The sequence below is a fragment of the Diceros bicornis genome, chromosome 28, assembly GCF_020826845.1.
Source record: "Diceros bicornis minor isolate mBicDic1 chromosome 28, mDicBic1.mat.cur, whole genome shotgun sequence".
NCBI lineage: Eukaryota > Metazoa > Chordata > Mammalia > Perissodactyla > Rhinocerotidae > Diceros > Diceros bicornis.
Window position 1 is genome coordinate 43,851,040 of NC_080767.1, and position 20,054 is coordinate 43,871,093.

General features: G+C 53.8%; 1 protein-coding gene across 11 annotated transcripts in view; it reads right to left on the bottom strand.

Moving 5' to 3' along the window:
• The window catches only part of EXD3 (exonuclease 3'-5' domain containing 3), a 106,152-nt gene that overhangs the window by 20,600 nt on the left and 65,498 nt on the right, over positions 1-20,054 (bottom strand). For all 11 annotated transcript variants that reach the window (XR_009215940.1, XM_058524587.1, XM_058524588.1 and 8 more), the window contains 9 exons: positions 15,317-15,390; positions 15,155-15,193; positions 12,898-13,064; positions 12,346-12,469; positions 11,838-12,045; positions 11,613-11,722; positions 11,030-11,192; positions 10,779-10,945; positions 8,143-8,304 (listed from right to left, as the gene is read on the bottom strand). Coding sequence is in view for 10 of the 11 variants with exons in the window: in XM_058524587.1 (XP_058380570.1) it covers positions 8,143-8,304; positions 10,779-10,945; positions 11,030-11,192; positions 11,613-11,722; positions 11,838-12,045; positions 12,346-12,469; positions 12,898-13,064; positions 15,155-15,193; positions 15,317-15,390 (1,214 nt within the window). In the remaining variant the exon portion in view is untranslated. The remainder of the gene's footprint in view (positions 1-8,142; positions 8,305-10,778; positions 10,946-11,029; positions 11,193-11,612; positions 11,723-11,837; positions 12,046-12,345; positions 12,470-12,897; positions 13,065-15,154; positions 15,194-15,316; positions 15,391-20,054) is intronic.

Below are 20,054 nucleotides of genomic sequence, written 5' to 3' on the forward strand. Positions count from 1 at the left end.
AACAAACAAACATAACTGAAGTAAATATAAGGAAAGAACCAAACGAAAGGGCAGTCAAGAGAAAAAGCAGACCAGCTACCCAGAAATGACAAAGGACTGGTGTCAGCGTCTCAACAGCAACAGCGGACGCCAAAAAATGCTGGGCTATTTTCAAAGTTCTGTCAAACTACAATTATAAACCCAGCAACACTTTCCTTCAGGAGACAGAAGAAATAGAGATTTTTCAGGGAAAAATGGCCCCAATGAAAGGACATAGCAAAGGAAGTTCTTTTAGCAAGAAAGAGCTTGCTTTCTCTTGAAACAAGGTCTGTCATGCATGTGCATGTCCATACATCATAAACTCTAAAAGCCATTGAATACATAAAACAAATATGATAATGTCTAATTTGTAGAATTATGAAAAATCACATGGTGTTACGGTACTGGAAAATAATAGCAGGTAAGATGGGAAGGGAGTGAGAAAGCTAAATTGACCTAAGATCTCTATAGTAGTCCTACAACTATTAAATAAAAAAGAATCAGCACTAGAAGCTCCTGCTCCCAAAACATCGGGCCCAGGAAGCCTTGCAGGAAGTCAGCCAACACTTGAAGAGAAGATAATCTAGATGTTACTCAAAATTGCAGAAAACAGGAAAGAAGAAAAACTCCCAACTTATGAGGCTAGAACTAGACATTAAATCAAATATGCATGTTAAAATTTCTAGGGTAACCCCTAAAAGAACAGAAATAGAATTTGTAACTTTGAAACTAATATAGGGAAAAATAGAACAAGGGTAAAGAAGTCAAAAGAATATAAGAAACAAAAGGGAAAAAGAACAGAAAAAGTAGGATGAATATAAAGCAGAAATTAGGGCAGTACAACTAGACCCAAATTACACCTGTAATTACATTAAATGTAAATGGACTAAACTAATTAGTTGAAAAGCAAAGACTGTCAGACTAGAGTTTTTAAAAATCTAGCCAGAAGCAGTTTATATGAAATACACCTAATATATAAGAGTAAAGGGAGGTTGCAAGTGGAAAGGTGAGAAAGTGATGCACAAACATGAACCAAAGGATCCTGGAGAAATGGTCCTGCTGTAAGTTCAAATAGCCTTTATGGCAGAGAGCTTTACTAGAGCCAAAGAGGTTCACCTCGTGATTGCAGAAGATTTCACTCAACGGAAAGATAAAAGAATTCTAAAAATTGTATGCATATGCACCTAATAACATAAAACATGTAAAGCAAATACTGACATGACTACAAGGAGAATTTAATGACTCTATCACCACAGGAGAATTCAGTACAGCTCTCTCAGTCTTTGATAGAATCAAGCAGAAAAATAATCAAATAAGATACAGATGATTTGAGGTGTGTGTGTGAGAGAGAGGGAAATGAACATGACTGGAGGAAAATATGTATTCTTTTAAAGTCCACATGGAACATTTAGAAAAAGGATCATCTACTTGGCTACAAAGCAAGTCTTCACAAATATCTAAATAGGCAGTATACAGACTATGCTCCTTGACTACAATTCAGTTAGGTTAGAAATCCATTTTAAAAAGATAACTAGAAAGCTCCAAAACTGCAAGCTTTCTGAAATTGAAAAACAGCCTTCTAAAGAACTCTTAAGTCAAATAAGTAATTATAATGGACACTCAAAAATTACTAGAACTAAAAAATAATGAAAACACTATATATCAAAACTGATGGAATGCAGTGAAAACAGTACTTCGAGAAAAATTTATGGTCTTGAATGTTTACATCGTAAAATTTAAAAGGCTGAAAATTAAAGAGCTAAGCACTCCACTTGGAAATAACCCCAGGAAAGCAAAAGGAAGGAAACTATAAAGATAAGAATAGAAATTAATGAGCTAGAAAACAAAAATGCAACAGAGAGGATCAGCAAAGCCAAATACTGGTTACTTGAAAAGACTTTCTAAATTGACAGTCTCTGTGAGATCAGGAAGAAAGTGGGGCACATGTAAGCAGCAATGAGAGCAGAGCGAGAACAGAGCTGCAGATACAGAAGAGCTTTAACACGGAAGATCAACAACTCTATGTATCACAAACAGTGGATGAAATGGACACATTCCAGAAAAAGATATAAATTTATTATATCTTTCTGAGTCACCAAAAGTGACTCAAGAAGATGCAGACAACTAAGTAGTCCTATAACTATTAAAGAAAAAGGAATCAGCACCAGAAACTCCTGCCCCCAAAACATCGGGCCCAGGAAGCCTTGCAGGAAGTCAGCCAACATTTGAGGAAAAGATAATCTAGACGTTACTCAAAATTGCAGAAAACAGGAAAGGGGAAAAACTCCCAACTTATGAGGCTAGAAAAGACAATGATGAGAAAGAAAGATCTATGTCAGATGCACTCCTGAAGATAGACCCAAACTTCCCAAACAAGAATCACAAACTGAAGCCAGGAATATGCTTGGCCGAGTTGGGTTCAACCCAAAAATGCAAGGTTAGTTCCAAATTAAAAATGTTAATAATGTCATTCATCACATTAAAGGGAAAAAACCTCCATGATTATCTCAATAGCTTCAGAGAAGGCATTAGGTGGAATCCAGTCTCTTTCATAATAAAAATGTGCAGCCAATGTGGAATCACGGGGAACTTCCTCGACCTGGGATGGGGTGTCTATCTAGCAACCACTGTACTTCATGTTGAACTTTCTCTTTTAAATCAGAAACAAGACCAAGACGGCCACGACCGTCTCTCCGATTCAACACTGTCTTGGAGGTCTCGGCTAATGTTACAGGATAAGAGAAAGAAACGAAAACGATAAGGATTGGAAAGGAAGCAATAAAACTAGCATTGTTCGTAGATAATATGTGTCTACAAAGAGAACCCTGAAGAACTGAAGCCGATTCAGTAGAATTGACGGGAGTTTCCCAAGGTTTCTGGAGAGGAGATCAATTCTTAGGCAACTAGGAGCTGAAGTGCAACTGTAGCAGAAAATAAAACAGCACATTTATTACAGCAGCAAAAATACAGAGCTCCTGGGGTGAACCTAACCGATGACACGCCAGGGCTTTATGGAGAAGGGTATACAACGTGTTTGGAACACGTCAGAGAAACGTTAGATGAACACTCGTGGGTGGAAGACTCAACATCCCCTGACTTGATTTATGGAGTGGATGCAGTTCCAAGCAAAGCCCCACTGATGGGCCATTGCTAAACCTTTACAGAAAGGGCCAAGGGAGGAGGAGGACAAGGTGGGGCTCGCCCTACCAGGTGTCAAGGGGAATGGCGAAGATAGAGGGATTAAGACAGAGAGCTACCAGCACAACTCAAGCAGACGGGTTGAGGGTCTCACAACCACCCCCAGGTCCTCGGCTCCCGAGAAGGACTCAGCATACAGTCCTGCTCACAGCGAGGATGCATCCCGGGAAAGGATGCAAGGCGACACCAGCACCGGGAAAGGCAGTGGGCGAAGAGCAGAGGACACCAGGCGCGAGCTTGAGGCGTCCGCCCCGGTGGAGTCACTCGGGCGCGTGGAATCGCTCCCTCGCTGGCTGTAATACACGTGTGAAGTGACTGCTGTCCTCCAGAGACTCAGCACTGGAGGTCTGTCCTGGGGATCTGCCTGGCATATGCCCAACTGCAGACTCCCAGAAGGAGAGCAGGGGTCCACACAGACCACACTGTGTGCATGGTTTAGGCACAGGGAGCCACCTTCACCACTAGGGAAAGGTTCGTACCTGCTAGGGACCGGTTTACCAGCCACGCTCCAGACACCAGCCAAGGACCAGCCTTGCAAGCAGGCCTTTCTCAGGACAGTGTCTGTCCTGCTCTATTAATTCTCTTCTGCACAAGGCACTTCACAGAACAGAAGGCACAAGGAGCTAGTGAACACGTGAAAAGATGCTCAACTTCCCTGATAATCAGAGAAAGGTAAATTAAAATACATGGAATATAATTTTATACCAACAAGACTGGCAAAATGGACAGTCTGACAACACAACCGTGAGTTTAATTTGTGTTGTCATTCAGCCGCTCATGGGATGAAACGCTGGGTTTGGTTTTCAGCGATCTCAGCTCTGCGGCTGCAGGCGACAAGGGCTTCTTTTGGGGCAGACGCAGAAGTTTCAGGACCCTCATGCAGAGCGAGAGCTGGGAAAGTGCAGTCTGGCCTCACGCCTTCCTTCTCCACTTTCTCCAGCACAGTCACAGCAGCCGGCCGGTTCCCTCACACTCATTAGTGCTACGAAAACGTCCTGAGGTAGCAAATGCGTGGTCACTCAGCATCTCTCCTTCTGCAGGGATTTGATTAGGGGTATCCCATGGTATCGTTTTGAGTAACTTTTGCCATATCACACCATGGGCTACTAGTGACCTCTGTACCACTGGAGACAGGGCCTTTAAATTTACCAGATTAGGGGCCCAGCCCAGAAACCCCAGAACCAATTCAGAGAACTCATCCTGAAGACTCTCCCGTGGCACCACTTCTGGTACCAATGTCTGTATCAGTCACGGTTGCCTAGAGAAGGAGAACCAGTGGGAGTTACATGAAGAGGTTTACTGCAAGGAACTGGCTTACAATGTGGGGCTGCCTGGACCCACCTGAAGTCCATCGGCAGGCCGTCATGGGGAGATCACAGTCAGCGGGAGCACTGTGTGCATGGCTGAGCCGTTGACCACAGGTGGAATTTCTTCTCTAACTCTCGCTTCTGCAGAGGTGGCTGAGGGCTCAGGCTTGGTTGAGCTCCTCGAGGCCCACCCTACTCTTGTGACCAGGCCCTCTGACCTTTTGCTCTCGTGTAGCCACACTTAGCCTCCTCTCAGCCACACTTTTGGAAGCGATCACAAATTTTAGCATCTTTTGCCATCTGGACAGGCTGAGAATTCCCCAAATCATCGCATTCCAACTCCTTTTTGCTTGACAGATCTCCCCTCACACTTGATAACAAGCCGCAAGGAGACCGCAGGCTGCACCTTCGCCACTGCTGGGAGGTCTCGCAGCTGAATACCCCAGTTCATCCGTGAACGGCCTGCTCCCCCAAGTGCAGGATACAGTGCCAGCGCGGTTTCTCCTCCTCCAGGAGGGGTGGTCCTCATCCCTGGAGCCCTCACCAGCAGTGCTGCCCTCTTTTTCTTTAAATGCTTATAAGTGTACTGATAGTGCTCATCAGGAAAGGTATACAAAATGAAACTCAGAGTACAACCCTTTTATACAAAACGCCTAACTCATTGACTCAGGAGGTTTGATGCGGAAACATGCGATTTGGGAAGACCCGTAGAAGAGAAAATTAAAACAGCTAAAGGGATGCAACAGCTCCTCTTGCTAAAGCTGTTCTCTCCAGAAAATGCCGGAAAGGCTACCCCTGCATGCGTGAGAGCATCACAGGTGTGAGTGAGCAGACACACTCTTGCTCAGTTGTCCAGAATGTTCACATGAGCAAACAACCCTTGAAGCTATAGAGAACAAATGAAGGAGAAAATAGAGCCCTACTGCTTTGTAGAGCAAGTACGAAAAACACAGAAGTCACTAAGACCTCGGATCAGAAGACCTAGGAGATAGGAACAACTTACAAGGATTTTGGAAAACCTGTGGGTAAAACTTGTCCATAACTACCAGGCAAGCACGCAGAGGGCCAGGATCTGGCCTGTACGTCTCCAGGTTTATGGCATGAATAAGTACCAATGAATCCCACGTCCTGTGCTCCTCAGGGAGGGGACTGGGGGCACTTGTGGTCTGACAACCTGAGATGTTTTCATGTTCTTGGGAATAAACATCCCAGCCCCAGTGGGGCAGCTGTAGTGACCTAGACCCTGCTTCCCCTTTTTACTCAACGCCCACATTTCTACCAGCAGTCTGCTCTCAGCTCTGTAGGCGCTCCCCAGGCGGATCTGCTTTCTCCGCTCTGCTCCCTGCTTCCCTGAGCCCTCAGCAGCCCAGCCCTAAATGCCCTCATTTCTACCAGCAGTCTGTTCAAGGCCGTCCAGACGTTTTGTATCGTGACCCTCAAAACTTCTCTAGCCTCTACCCACTACTCGATTTCAAAGGTACTTCCACATTGCCAGGTCCTGTCACAGCAGCACCCCACCCCTGGTGCCAGCATCTGTGTTTGTCTTCCACTGCTGACATAGCAAGTTCCCAGAAGCTCAACACACAGCTCTGTGGAAGTCCAGTCTAGGTGGGCTCCGCGGGCTCCCTGCTCAGGGCTCACACACTGAAATCAGGGTGCTGGCAGCTGGGCTCTGCAGAAGAGCCTGCCTCCAGGCACCCTCGGTGCTGGCAGGACCCAGGCCCCTGTGGCTGCAGGACTGAGGCCCCAGCTCCTTGCTGTGTGGCCTCCACCTTCGAGCACCCACGGCTCACCCCAGCCTTCTGGGCTCTGAATCTGGCTCCCGCCTTCCGCTTCCGCTTTAAGCGCTCCCGTGATGACACTGGGCCCCTCAGAAAACTCCAAAATAATCTCTCTGTTTTGAGGTCAACGGACTAGTAAATTATACCTGCAAACCCCTTTTGCTACAAAATGTGAAAATTCACAGGTGTAACGTGGGGGTGGGGGCGCAGATCAGGGAGGCCAACCCTGCCTCCCATTTGGTGGAGGCCCCCTGCACTCTCGGGGGCCAGTGGAAAGGCACCTCCTCCCTGGCTCCTGGCTCCCTTGACTGCTGATGCCTCAAGAAGCAAGGCTGGCCCTTGCAGTCCCAGCCCCGATAAGCTGGAAACAACCCTGGCTGGGGGACAGAGGGGTTTTCTACAGGGATGGCAGCCAGGGCCACCCTTGGCACAACCTCCTGCTTCCCTAGACGCTGGGACCAGGCCTCCGGGAGAGGTGGGCCATGAGGGGCCAGGGATGGGGAAAGAGTGGACATTTGCTCACGAATGCCAGGGGCCAGCACAGGAGGGCCCGCTCTCCCCTGGCTCTGCCTCCCACTCCTGCAGCCTCCCCACACTAGGGCCAGGCAGCACTGGGCAGGCCTCTGTTCCTCCCACCTCAGCTTCCTCATCAGAGACGGAGGGGCACGAAGAATACCTTCCCCGAGTGTGCTGGAAGGATCCGGAGAGCTGAACTACACATGGCTGGCCTTGCCAGGGCCCATGCAGAGTGCAGGGAATGGCCACCTACTGACAGACAAACCCTACTGCTCTGCAGTCCCAGGGCCCCTAACCAGCTCTGTGCAGCGGCCAGCTTTCTGGTGAGCCTGGAGACCCCTTCCCAGAAGAATGTTTTTAAATGCACACAAGAAACCATACATCAAAAATGAAAATTATGATATAGCCATCTCTGTGCTCTTTCATGGCAGCACGATTCACAACAGCCAAGAAGTGGAAACAGCCCAAACGCCCATCGATGGCAGAGCAGATCAATACACTGTACTCCATCCGTACAACGGAACATACTTAGTCATGAAAAGGAGTGAAGCACCGACAGATGCTACAACATAGATGAACCTGGAAACTACCGTGCCAAGTGAAAGAAGCCAGCCCCAAAGGGCACACGTTGTAGGATTCCACTTGCATGAAATGTCCACAACAGGCAAATCCACAGAGACAGGAACCAGATGGGTAGGGGCTGGGGGAGGGGGTCGTGGGGAGGGACCATTAACGGGAGATGAAAATGTCCTAAAATTGACTGTGGTGACGGCTGCACAACTCTGCAAATGTACAAAAAGCCACTGAATTTAATGGGTGAGTTGTGTGGTATGAATTATATCTCAATAAACCTGTTAAGAAAAACATCTGCCATCCAAGTTCAGACCCCTGAAATTCTGAGAGCCCTGCTCAGGGTTTCTTCATGACTCTGGGCCCCCTAGGTGGGCCCAGGTGGGTGTGAGCAGAGCCTCCTGCAGGGGGAGCACTCTGCACCCCAGATGACTGGCATCCCCCCTTGGCTTCTGGGAGGGAAGGGCCTTACGGACGCAGCATTTCCAGGGGCCAAAGAACAACGAGGGGCTGGGACCACCCAGGATCTTCCTGTGTCAAGCCCACTCCCCAAAGGAGCCATAAGGGCTCCAGCTGGCAGACCCTGGGTGACATGCAGCCGTAAACGAGCCCATCCTCGACGACACTGTCCCTGACAACCCAGGGAAGCCCTGCCCTCTGCCCTCTGCCACAACCACAGACACAGCCCTGCTCCTAATGGACACATGGCCGGGCAGGGAGACAGCAAGACCCTGAGCCCCAGGCCCGCTCACCTCAGCCGCCCTGCGGTGGTCCTCGCCGGTGCCCAGTACGAGCACATCCACACCCAGACAGCGGAGGCTACGTGCTAGCCCCTGCAGCATGCTGTCACACACCACGCGGAAGGCCCTGGCCTGGATCTTGGCGGCAGCATCCTCGCCCTCAGCCACAGGCACCTGCAACACAGCCCTGCTCAGAAGCCCACAGCCCCCTCTGGCCCACTCTGGACTCAGTGGGGACCCGAGGCCCAGGTAGTCAGCTCTTTTTTTTTATTTTAAAAAGAGAATCATTCCTGGAGGAAAATATAGGTAGTACACTATTTGCTATCAGCCATAAAGGGATCTTTTTGAATTCCATGTCTACTCAGACAACAGAAACAAAAGAAAAAATAAACAAGTGGGACTTCTTCAGATTAAAGAGCTTCTACAAGGCAAATGAAACCAGGATCAAAATGAATAGGGAGGGCTGGCCCCGTGGCTTAGCGGTTAAGTGCGCGCGCTCCACTGCTGGCGGCCCGGGTTCGGATCCCAGGCGCGCACTGACGCACCGCTTCTCTGGCCATGCTGAGGCCACGTCCCACATACAGCAACGAGAAGGATGTGCAGCTATGACATACAACTATCTACTGGGGCTTTGGGGAAAAAAATAAATAAAATTTAAAAAAAATGAATAGGGAACCCACCAGCTGGGAAAAAATATTTGCAAATCACATATCTGACAAGGGATTAATCTCCATAATATATAAAGAACTCACACAACTGAATAACAAAAAAACAAACAACCCAATCAAAAAATGGGCAGAGGAAATGAACAGACACTTCTCCAAAGAAGATATATAGATGGCCAATAGGCACATGAAAAGATGCTCAACATCACTAGTCATCAGGGAAATGCAAATCAAAACCACACTAAGATATCACCTCACACCCGTTAGAATGGCTATAACCACCAAGACAAAAAGCAACAAATGCTGGAGAGGCTGTGGAGAAACAGGAACCCTAATCCACTGCTGGTGGGAATGAAAACTGGTGCAGCCTCTATGGAAAACAGTATGGAGATTCCTCAAAGAATTAAAAATAGAAATACTTTATGACCCAGCTATCCTACTGCTGGATATTTACTCAACGAACCTGAAATCAACAATCCAAAGAGGCTTATGCACCCCTATGCTCATCGCAGCATTATTCACTATAGCCAAGACATGGAAGCAACCTGTGTCCCTCGACTGATGGATAAAGAAGATGTGGTATGTATATACCATGGAATACTACTCAGCCATAAAAAAAGACAAAATCATCCCATTTGCAACAACATGGATGGACCTGGAGGGTATTATGTTAAGTGAAATAAGCCAGAAAGAGAAAGACAAACAGTGCGTGATTTCACTCATATGTGGAAGATAAACCAACACATGGACAGAGAGAACTGTTTGGTGGTTACCAGGGGCTAGGGGGGTGGGTAGTGGGCACAAGGGGTGGAGGGATGCACTTGTATGGTGACTGATAAACAATAACGTACAGCAAAAATTTCACACACACAAAAAACAATTAAAAAAAGTTATAAAAAAAGAGAATCATGAGCAATATGTACTCAATGCAGAAAACAGCAGAAAAAACAGATAAGCAAAATGATATAAAATCACCCACCCTGGACCCCAAGAGGGGCCTGCACACATTTCCTGGGGGTTCGTGTGTGCACTGGAGTGGGGCGAGGGGCCCAGGGCTGTCAACTTAAAAAGCTAATTCTGGGGCCGGCCCTGTGGCCTAGTGAATAAGTTCGGGATGCTCCACTTCAGTGGCCCAGGTTTGGTTCCTGGGAGCGGACCAACACCACTCATCGGTGGCCATGCTGTGGCAGCAACCCACGTACAAAATAGAGGAAGATTGGTGCATGTTAGTGCAGGGCAAATCTTCCTCAAGCAAAGGGAAGGAAGATTGGCAACAGATGTTAGATCGGGGTGAATCTTCTTCAGAAAAAACAAAAAGCAAATTCTCCTGTTATTTTATCTGAAAATGAGTTTATTTGGGAATAGCCCAAAGAATTGCTATTCAAGATGTGCAAATGCAAACCACAGGCAAATCTGGAGAACAAAGGAGGGAGTTGCTTTTATAGAGAAAAAGGGGGAGAGGGAGGGGCTGCTCTAAAGGAAAGCCCATTGCCGGAGAGAAACAGATCAGGGTGGCAACGGCTTCTCATTGGCTGAGCTGCAATGTTTCTGATTGGCTGGGCTGTTGCCAGGTGGAGAGAGAAGTCTTCCCTCAGTAGTAAGTAGTTCTACTTCCTGTCCGAGATGCAAGTCTCAGTCTTTTCCTGTTTGACATAATTGACGGCACGTGATGAGGTGAGTGCTCCCCCTGCAGGCCTTCCCCACCCAGTGTAGTTGAGGTTTGTTATTAATCTCCACGGGGTGCACAGGGGGACACAGCCCGGTGTCAGGAGGGGGCTGGGGACCCCTTCTCCTCTAGGAAGCTAACCCATGGCTCTGCTTTCCTTTTCTCCAGGTGGAGGGTCCATCATGGAGGATCTCAAGCCCCACTGGAAGCTGCTGACCACCACCCCAGGCCTCCACCCCTGTAAGGTCCCTGCTTTAAGGAAAGTGATCCTCCTCCCCAAGGATCCTGAGGAAGGGACCCCGAGGGGCTTCACCCACCTGCTGGGGCGGGGCTGAGGCCTCCTGCGGGCCAGGCGGCTCCCGAGCCCCTGATTGCTTGCTGTGCCGCGGCCTCGGGCTCCTGGCCAGGTCCCCGGACAGGTGGAAGCGGGAGGGCTCTCTGCACAGTGCCCAGTACACTTCCAACAGGCAGTAGGCATCGGCAGCTGGGGTGGGCAGGGGTTGGCCTCAGCCTCCAGCACAGGGGGCGGAGGGGGGTAGGGCTGTGGAGGGAGGTCGGGGGTGCGCACCTGCATAGGCCAGCTGCGCCTCACTCAGCGGCCGCCGGTCCCAGTTGGAGAGCTGCTGCCTCTTGTCCAGGGGCTTGCCCAGCACCTGCTGCACCAGGAGGCTGAGGCCCCTCAGCCCCTTGGTCCCATCCACGCCTGGGGCTGGCACGTCTACCACCCGCATCTGCCAAGACAGTGCCTCTTGGGGGTGAGAGACCAGCCCTGGAGGGAAGACAGCCAGTGCTGGGGCAGAAGGGCATGGGCGGCCGAGGCAGGCACGGGTCAACCGCTCAGGGTGTGTGCCGAGAGCTCCTTGAAAAGGAGCCCAGAGTGGAGCTTGTTCTGGGGAAAGTGTGGGGTTGTGCGCAGACACTCCCTCTCTGGGGGACTCGGTGCTCTGGGGCCCTGGTGACCTGTGGCCAGGGAGCAGGGCCAGGGCCAGCCTGAAAGTTGCTGAGAAACCACGAGCAAGTCCTGACCCACAGACACCCCACCAGCGTGTGGTGGAAGACCCCTGCCCGGGCACAGCTGTGTGGGTGGAGTAGCGAGCAACCCCCTGGGATCACAAAGGCCCCTACCTCATCCCCACCCCTGTCCCACTGACCTGCCTGTGCACCTGCTGCAGGTCCAGGCTGCCCCGAAGATGCTTCTCCGTGTGGGCCAGGGCAGGGCAGGAGGCTCCCAGGCTCCGCAGGTCCCCTGCCATCCCATAACCTGGGAGTGGGGGCTGCCAGTGTGACAGGCACCCAGGGAAGGGCCCCTGGCCTCACCCCAGCACCCTCCCCTAGGGCAGGCAGGGCTGGGGTGCAGGGCCAGGGGCTGTGCTCACCCAGCTTGGTGATAGAGGGGTCTGAGAGCAGCTGGAACACCAGCTGGGAGAAGGCCTGGGACGCCTGCCCTCCTGCCGGCTGCGAGAGCACCAACAGGTCCAGTAGGAACACGCGGCCCTCCATGGCCACTTGCATGAGGGACGCCTGGGGCCGGCTCCCCAGGCCGAAAGAGGGCCTCCACTCCAGGTCCACGCCGACCAGGCCTGGCTGCAGACAGAGGGGCTGGCATGAGTGGGCATGGCTGAGACTGAGACTGGAGTCCAGGTGAGGCGGCCTGTGTTGGGAGGGCCTCATCATCCCTGTGGGCTCCGCAGAGAGGAGGCTAAGTGCCCAGGGGCAGGTGCCCGAAGCCCATGCCTCAGTCCCGGGTCTGCACATGGGGAGGGCATGAGTGCCCTGCTCTGCAGGGCCGCCTGGGGGTGGGAGAGGATGGAGAGCCAGGCGTGGTGGGGGCCACTGTGGACCGAGCACCCAGAAGCCTGATAACAGCCAGAGCTGGCGACCCACCTGCAGCAGCTCCTCCTTGTGCCTGGCCAGGTCCTCCCACGAGGCCAGGAAGTGGACGTTCTCCCTGGCGATGGGCAGCTGGTAGTAATCGTCCCTCCTGTCCTCGGAAGGCACCTCGGCCGTCCTAGGAGGAGTGGAGCTGTGGCACCACCACTGCCCTGGGTCCCTGGTGCCCCCACTCCACCCCAGCACCTCCAGCCTGACCGGGCCAGGGCTGACCCAGAGGGGCAGGAGCGTGCTCCTGGCCCACGTGTGGGCAGGGGTCTGCGGGGTCTGCCCTCCTGTCTCCTGCAGCCACACGCCTCTGCCCTCCCCAGCTGTGGTTCCTCAGGCTGCTGGGGTGTGCGGCCTGGCTGGGGGATGTGCCTGTCGGATCTATGGACGGGGTGGCTAGTCTGCTCCGTGCACACGCGCGTTCTGGGAACGAGAGCCTGCGCCCACTCTTGGTTTTCTCTTACTTTCTAATTCCTAAGCTGCTGGCATTCGTGACTCGTGGTGTTGCTTCCCAGGGGCATGTCCCCCTCGCGGCCCCCCGAGCCTGGGGGTGCTCACCTCCCCTGGAGCCTGAGTCGGCTGAGTTCTGCGGCCACTGTGGCCGGCAGCCGTGCCTCGGGCAGCGAGAGGTCCAGGGCGCACCGGGCAGCTGTGGCCGCGTCACTGTGAGAGGTCAGCAGCTTCAGCAGCTGCTCCTGCAGCCACTCGCTCTGCCCCACTAGATCCTGGGGGCACAGGACGTGGGCTGTACTGCCTGGCTCTGCCCCGAGGGGGTGGGACAGTCCTGGCAGCCCCCAGGCCCAGACCTCACCCATCAGACCTGGCTCTGAGCCCTTTGGGAGGAGGAGTCTGTCCCCTGAAAGCCGGGAGCAGCTCCTGTGACCGAGGCTCTGCAGTGACCAAGCCAGCTTAGACTGAGATGCTGAGAGGCCTCGATGTGGTCAGGGTGCAGGGAAGCCATCCTGAGCACACAGCCCAGCCCGACTCCCTGCCCTCAGCTGGGCCCCTCTCCACATCCCCACCACACATTGCTGCTCTCGCCAGGATGTGCCAACAGCCCCTCCTCGTGGGCCGCCCCTGCTCCTGGACCTGAGACCAGCACTGTCTTTCTAGAACATCCACTCTACCCTCATTCCCCCCTTGACACCTCCTCGCCCCCAGCCCTTGGGTCGGCCATCAGGAGTAGGTGAGGCCATGGGACACTCCTGCACCCACGGTCCAGACACTAGACTTATGGGGGTGGTCCTTGGGGAGGCAGTGACCACGGGGCAACACGAGGCTGTCTCCCGTCCGGCTGGTGGCTCCACACCCATGCCCCGTGCAGGAGCAGAGGGGCTCACGCAGCCCACAGGGCCTCCCATCCCCCGCCTCAGGAAGTCTTGGGTGAGGCCTGGCCACCTGCACCACCAGGGTCCTGATGGAGGGTCTCAGTCCTGGCTGAGTCCTCGTGTCCCTGAGTTCACAGGTCATTATAACTCGGTGAGAGGGGATGGGACCCCACCCTGCCCGGAGTCTGAGCCCCTCGCCCTCCTGACCTCCAGCCCCCGAGGCCTCCGTGCTCCCTGAGGAGCCGCTGCTGGCCGATGGGCAGGGCCACCTCCCCAGACAGCTCTGTCCCTCCAGCAGCCGCAGGCCGTCCGCTTCCCGCAGGCCGCGGGTTCCCACGTGGACGACAATATGTGGAAACCCCTCCACATTCTTCAGGATGTCCGCTGCCCTTCCGGCCGGCTCGGCCTTGGCACCCAGGGGGGATCGGCCTTCCGGGCCTTGCCCGGGGGGTCCGCGTTTCTCTCTGGTGACTCACTCCACCCCCCCACCCCCTTCACTCCAGGGGCGGCTCAGTGCTGCCCCCCACTGGATGCCACTCAGGACACCAGATGCTGCACTGTCCGCCCAGGGAGGAGGTGCTCCCAGCTTGACTGACCAGCCCACAGTTCTCGTGCATGCTGCCCCCAGGTCCCCACAGACCCCCACCTTCCTCCAAGCCCGTTTCCCCTGGGGCGGGGGACAGCTCTGCACCCATGATGACCCCCCAGGGTCAGGAGAGAGCTCTGTGCCCACGATGACCCCCGCCTCCAGCTCAGGTCTGAAGGACAGAGGCTGCCAGACGGTCCTGTCCAGGCCGCTGTCCTGATGGGATCTTTGGCCCCCAGGCCTGGGAGTGGACCTTGCAGTCCAACCCTCTCTATGCCCCTGCATCACCCCAGGGGGCTGATGCCTCTTTTCTGGGGGCCTGGGGGCTCAACCCTCATTGGGCTTTGGGGGGCACAGAGCCATCAGCAAGGGGGCCCGAGGACAGTCTAGAGTGTTCCCTTGGTGAACACTGTGGAACCTCCCGCAGACCTCTCCTCTTCCATCACCTGCGGGCTCTGGACAGGACAGCTGCAGGAGGGTCCTGAATCCCGGCCGCTCAGGCCTTGCCTCACCTGGTGAGGTCCTCATGCAAAGCCCACCCCCTCAGCTTCGCCTCTTGCACACCACCTTCCAAGAGGGGTGGGAAGGCCTGACGCCCCGCATCTGGTTTCCCCTCAGGGTATGGCATCTCTGCTGGGAAGGGTGGGCCCTTTCTCCGCGTCCTCTGCTCCCCGACTTGCTGGGCCATGGGAGGAGTTGACCCAGTGGCTTGTGAGCTGTCCTGAAAGCTGTCTGGGCCTGCACATCTGGGCCACACGCATGCACACGTGAACCATACACCACAAGCTTTCTTGGGGGCACTTGCCCACCCAGGCCTTGCCCAGGCCTCAAAGTTGAGTGCCCACACCACACAGGGCTTCCGGAGGCCTGGTGGGCACTGCCAGGACCTCTCCAAACTCACCTGCACGTGGTCGGCCCAGTTCTCCTGAGACATGTTTCCCTGCAAAAGTCAACACCAAGGTGACCTTTTCTAGCACCAATGGCAAAGGCTCGAGAGCAGGCCTCGCCCAGAGCCCCCCTCTGCACAGGCCCAAGCTCGGGCCTGCTCCTGGGGGGCACGCACCTCCACAAACCGCTTGTAGCACAGGTACCGCAGGGCGGACAGGCGCTGCTGGGCGACAACGTTGGGACACAGGGCTGAAAGAGAAGGCTGGGCTCAGGGCCGGGGAGCGTCGGGGGCCATGTAGCTCTGCTGTCTTCCCACTCCCCTCCATCCCACACTCTCCCCTCAGGTGGCCTTGGCCTCTGCTCGGTTCCACCCAACATCAGAGCCGCCCCCCCAGCCCCAAAGGTGGGTGCCCCCAGCCCATGCCAAGCCCCAGAGTCCTTCCAAGCCCCAAAGGTGGGTGCCGCCGCCCCATGCAGAGCCCCAGAGTCCTCCTCCAGCCCCTCTAACCAGCACCTTGGGCCCCACAGCCCTCCCCCCATGCTGTCCCACCCTGGCTGAGCCTCTCTTGGGTCTCCTGGAGCCCCTCCCTCTGCACAGGCATCCTGAGGGCAGCAGCCCCATCTCTCCAGGCCTTCCCGCCTCTTCTCCGGGCAGGGCCTTCTAGACACACAAGTCCTTCTCCCTCTAGAGAGTGAATTCCTTGAGGAAGGGCCATCCTGTTCACATGTTTACAATCTGATACTTGCTCGCAGCCTCACTTCCAATTCCGTTCAGAGCCCGAGGGGGCCCAGGAAGGGCACCCACCTATCCAGCCTGCTGGCTGCCACTCCTTCCTCATGGGGTCAGCTGTCCTTGCAGCCTGGCGGGTCCGAGTGGGAAGCTGACCACAGAGCTCCGCCCACCTACGCCTCTCAGTGGGCGCCTGGTCTTCCCTAGACCTTGGCTGGGACCCCATGCTCTCGAGGGCTGTGGCCACCCCAGCCAGTACCCCTGGCCAGCAGCAGGGAGCACCTTTGTTGCACGGATGTCGTCCCAGCACAGCAGAGGTCAGTGCTGCCCAGAGGCCGGGGCTTGCCAGGTAGGGAAGGCGGTGCCCTCCCTGCCTCCCACCGAGGGAGGATGCAGGACCCCAAGGGCTCCAGACCCTGCGGACGTGCCCTGCAGGCCACTTGGGAACCCAGGACAACACTACAAAGGTGGCACATAGACAAAGCCTGAGGCAAGGACAGAGTAATGAATGAACTCCTCAAGAAAGGAAGGAATTGCTCAGAGAGGGAGCCCTCTGGACAGGAGACCAAGGCCACCGATGTTCTTGCCAAAGTGGACACACACTCAGATCTGCAGACGGACAGAAACCAGCTTTCCTGACATTTCTACAATTTTACGCATCATTTTGCCACTGAGGTACTTTGTCCAAAAGCCTCCTGGATACAGCGTCACTTCCACAGAAGGGATTCAAGCTGCAGCCTGCACTGAGTGGTTAACCCAAACCCAAGCGCTCCTTTTCATGCTGCGGGAAGCAAACCTTTAAAGGAAAGGGCGTGGATAAGCCAGGCCCAACCCCCTGACACATGCTGAAAACGCCACAAGATCCAAGCACAGTCTGCACGCATCCTGCTGCCTCACATCGGTGCCGGGACACCTGGGCTCCACCCAGACCCAGGTCTGGGGGCAGGCTTGGGGGAGCTCAGGGCCAGGGGCGAGCAGGACCCCAAGCTCTCCATCTGTTTTCTGTCCACCCACGGAGGACACAGGGTCAGTCCACGTGGAGGCCTCACACATAGTGAGGACTGCAGAGGGTGCCGGTGCCCCTCCCTCTGGGTGGGCAGTTTTTAGGACTTTGGAAATGCTGACCTGTGTTGTCTCAGATTAGGACATTCCAGGTCTCCTGCGAAGGCGCAGCCCTGCGAGAGACCCCTGGGGCCAGCTGGGGAAGCTACAAGAGAGGCCCGGTGGCGCATGCGCGTGGCGGGAGACCCGGGTAGGCAGCTCTCTCCCTGGCAGGCCAGCCTCCTGCTCCCCAGCGGGGCTGCTGGCTGAGGCACCCACAGAAGCATCTGCTGCTCCCCTCTTGTCCGCCAGACCCCCAAGCCCTCCACACAGTTGGTAGAGGACGTCCCTGCTGTCCAAGGGAGTCTGGGCACCCAACTTGCTCCAGCAGCGGGCTTGGCTGAGACCTGTGGGCAGGGTGGACCCTCAAGGGGGGCACACCTGTCCTGGGGCGCACTGGGCTAAGGCCAGTCCGAGGCCTCCAAAGGCTCCTCTGGCCCCAAACCCTGGGCCTACCAAGGCCATGACCCGACCCTGAAGTGGAGCCCTTGTCGGTCAAAGAATGGTGGGCGGTGCTGCAGAAGGAAGGCTGCACCCCCAGGCCCAGCTGTGGTCCCCCGCACAGCCTTCCCACCACGCCTGGCTCTGTGGGCCTCACACCCACTCGCCCACCCCTCAGGGTCCTGGGTCCTGCGTGGAGGAGCCTCTGCCAGGGGGGCAGGTACAGCCCTCACCTCGATAGCAGCCACCATCAACCCTACGGGTGATTCTGTGCTGAGAGCCTCTGGAGGCCGCTGCTGCCGGCAGCCTGGCCTGGGCGTCCCCACCCCCCGCTCCTGCTCAGTGACGCCAGCAGGGATCCCTGACCTGGTGTCCAGGGCAGGCGTGCAGGTGACCTCAGAGGCACCTGCGCCTGGGCGGGGTCCTGAGAGGGGAGAGGGACCTGCTCCCTCCGGCCTACTCCTTTCGCGTCAGCAGAGACAGTTTTTCAGCACAGCGACACAGTCCCACACTCCAGTCTTCCCAGCCCCTCAGAAGTCTGCTGGGACCCTCCTTGGAGCTTCTGAGTCTGGTTTTATTCTGCAGCCTCAGGGTGGCTCCTTCCTGCAGCTGCTTCCCCTGGTCCCTCAGGGGTCCTGCTGCCCGGCCAGTCCTCTCAGACCTGGCTCACATGCGTCAGGTTGAGTCTCTGTCAGCACAGCCAGCAGCTCCTTGCTCCTGCTGACCCTGATGGACCCGCACTGCCCGTCTGCAGACGTGCACACCCCTTCCTGTTTCTCCCAACTACGCACCCAATGCTGCCAGAGGGGCTGCTTAAAATCGTGAATCAAAACCCCTCAATGTTGTGCCTCCATCTTTGCAACAAGCTCCAAATGTTGTCCTCCTCCCTGGAGGCAGGCCCCCTCACCCAAGGGCTGGGGAATCGGCACAAACAGCGATGACGACTAAGCCTCCGAGTGAGTGAGGCGGAGAGACCAGGTGACTGCAGGCAAAGAGCGGGCTGAAATGTAGATACAGACCACAAAGCAACTATGAGCAGGATGTTCAAAGAAAGAAAAGACACAATCAGAAATAACTCCAGGCAACAGGAAGCCATACAGAGTGAAACAGCAGACCCGAAAAAGAACCAAATTATAACTTCTAGAGATGAAAATACAACAATCAAAATATAAATAGTGGATGGAATTCATAGTATGTTGGACACAGATGAAGAGAGTATTAGTGAAGTGGAAAAGAGAGCAGAAGACATTACCCACACTGCATGACACAGAAGAGGAAGGATGTAAAATACATAAGGCAGTTAAAATCCACGGAGGATAGAGTGAGAAGAGCAGATTCACTCAGAGTCCCAGAAAGAGACTCAAGGGAGGAAAGGGGAAGAGGCAATATCTGAAGAGATGACGACTGAAAATTTTCCAGAACTGGTTTAAGACACCAATCCACAGATTCAAAAGGCCCAATAAATCCCAAGCAAGATAAAGAAAAAGAAATCTATAACTAGTCTCCTAACAGTGAAACTGTAGAACGCCAAAAACAAAGAGAAGATCCTAAAAGTAGACAGAGAAAAAAGAGACATTGCTTTCTTTTTTTTTTTTTTGTGAGGAAGATCAGCCCTGAGCTAACATCTGTTGCCAATCCTCCTCATTTTTTGCTGAGGAAGACTGGCCCTGGGCTAACATCTGTGCCCATCTTCCTCTACTTTATATGAGACACCTGCCACAGCATGGCTTGACAAGCGGTGTGTAAGTGCACGCCCAGGATCCGAACCTGTGAACCCTGGGCCGCCGAAAAGGAGTGCGCACACTTAACTGCTGCACCGCCGGGCCAGCCCAGAGAGATTGCTTTCAAAGATGAGAAGTTAGATTTCTTCATAACAACACATTTCAACCCAATCAAAGGACTGATGTCAGACGAAGCAGGTCTCTGGTCACAATGAGATTAAGAGACCACACCAGAAAGATAACTAAAAATGTCACACAGCTTAGAAATTAGGAAACACATTTCTAATTAGCATTAGCCCATGGGCAAAAGAAAAAAATGACAATAGAAATTAGAAAATATCTTGAGCTGAACAATAATAAAAATAATATTGAAACCTGGAGAATATATTTAAGAAGAAAGAAGGCTTAAAATTTAGTTTAGTGGGCTGAGGAGGACATACAACAGATAGGATCAAAAAAGCCAAAAGCATGGCAACAAAAGCAAAAATCAACAAGTGGGATGATGTCCAACTAAAATCTCCTGCTCAGCAAAGAAACCATTAATAGAATGAAAGGGCAACATAGAGTGTGGGAGAAAATATTTGCAAACCATGTATTGGATAAGGGGCTAATATCCAAAATATATAAGGAACCCATACAACTCAGAAGCAAAAAACCCCAAATAACCCGATAAAAAATGCGCAAAGGGGGGCCAGCCCGGTAGCATAGTGGTTGAGTTCGCACGTTCTGCTTTGGTGGCCTGGGGTTCACAAGTTCGAATCCCGGGCACGGACTGACACACCACTCGTCAGGCCATGCTGTGGTGGTGACCCGCATACAAAGTGGAGGAAGATGGGCATGGATGTTAGCTCACAGCCAATCTTCCTCAGAAAAAAAAAAAAAAGAGGACAAAGGATCTGGACAGACATTTTTCCAAAGAA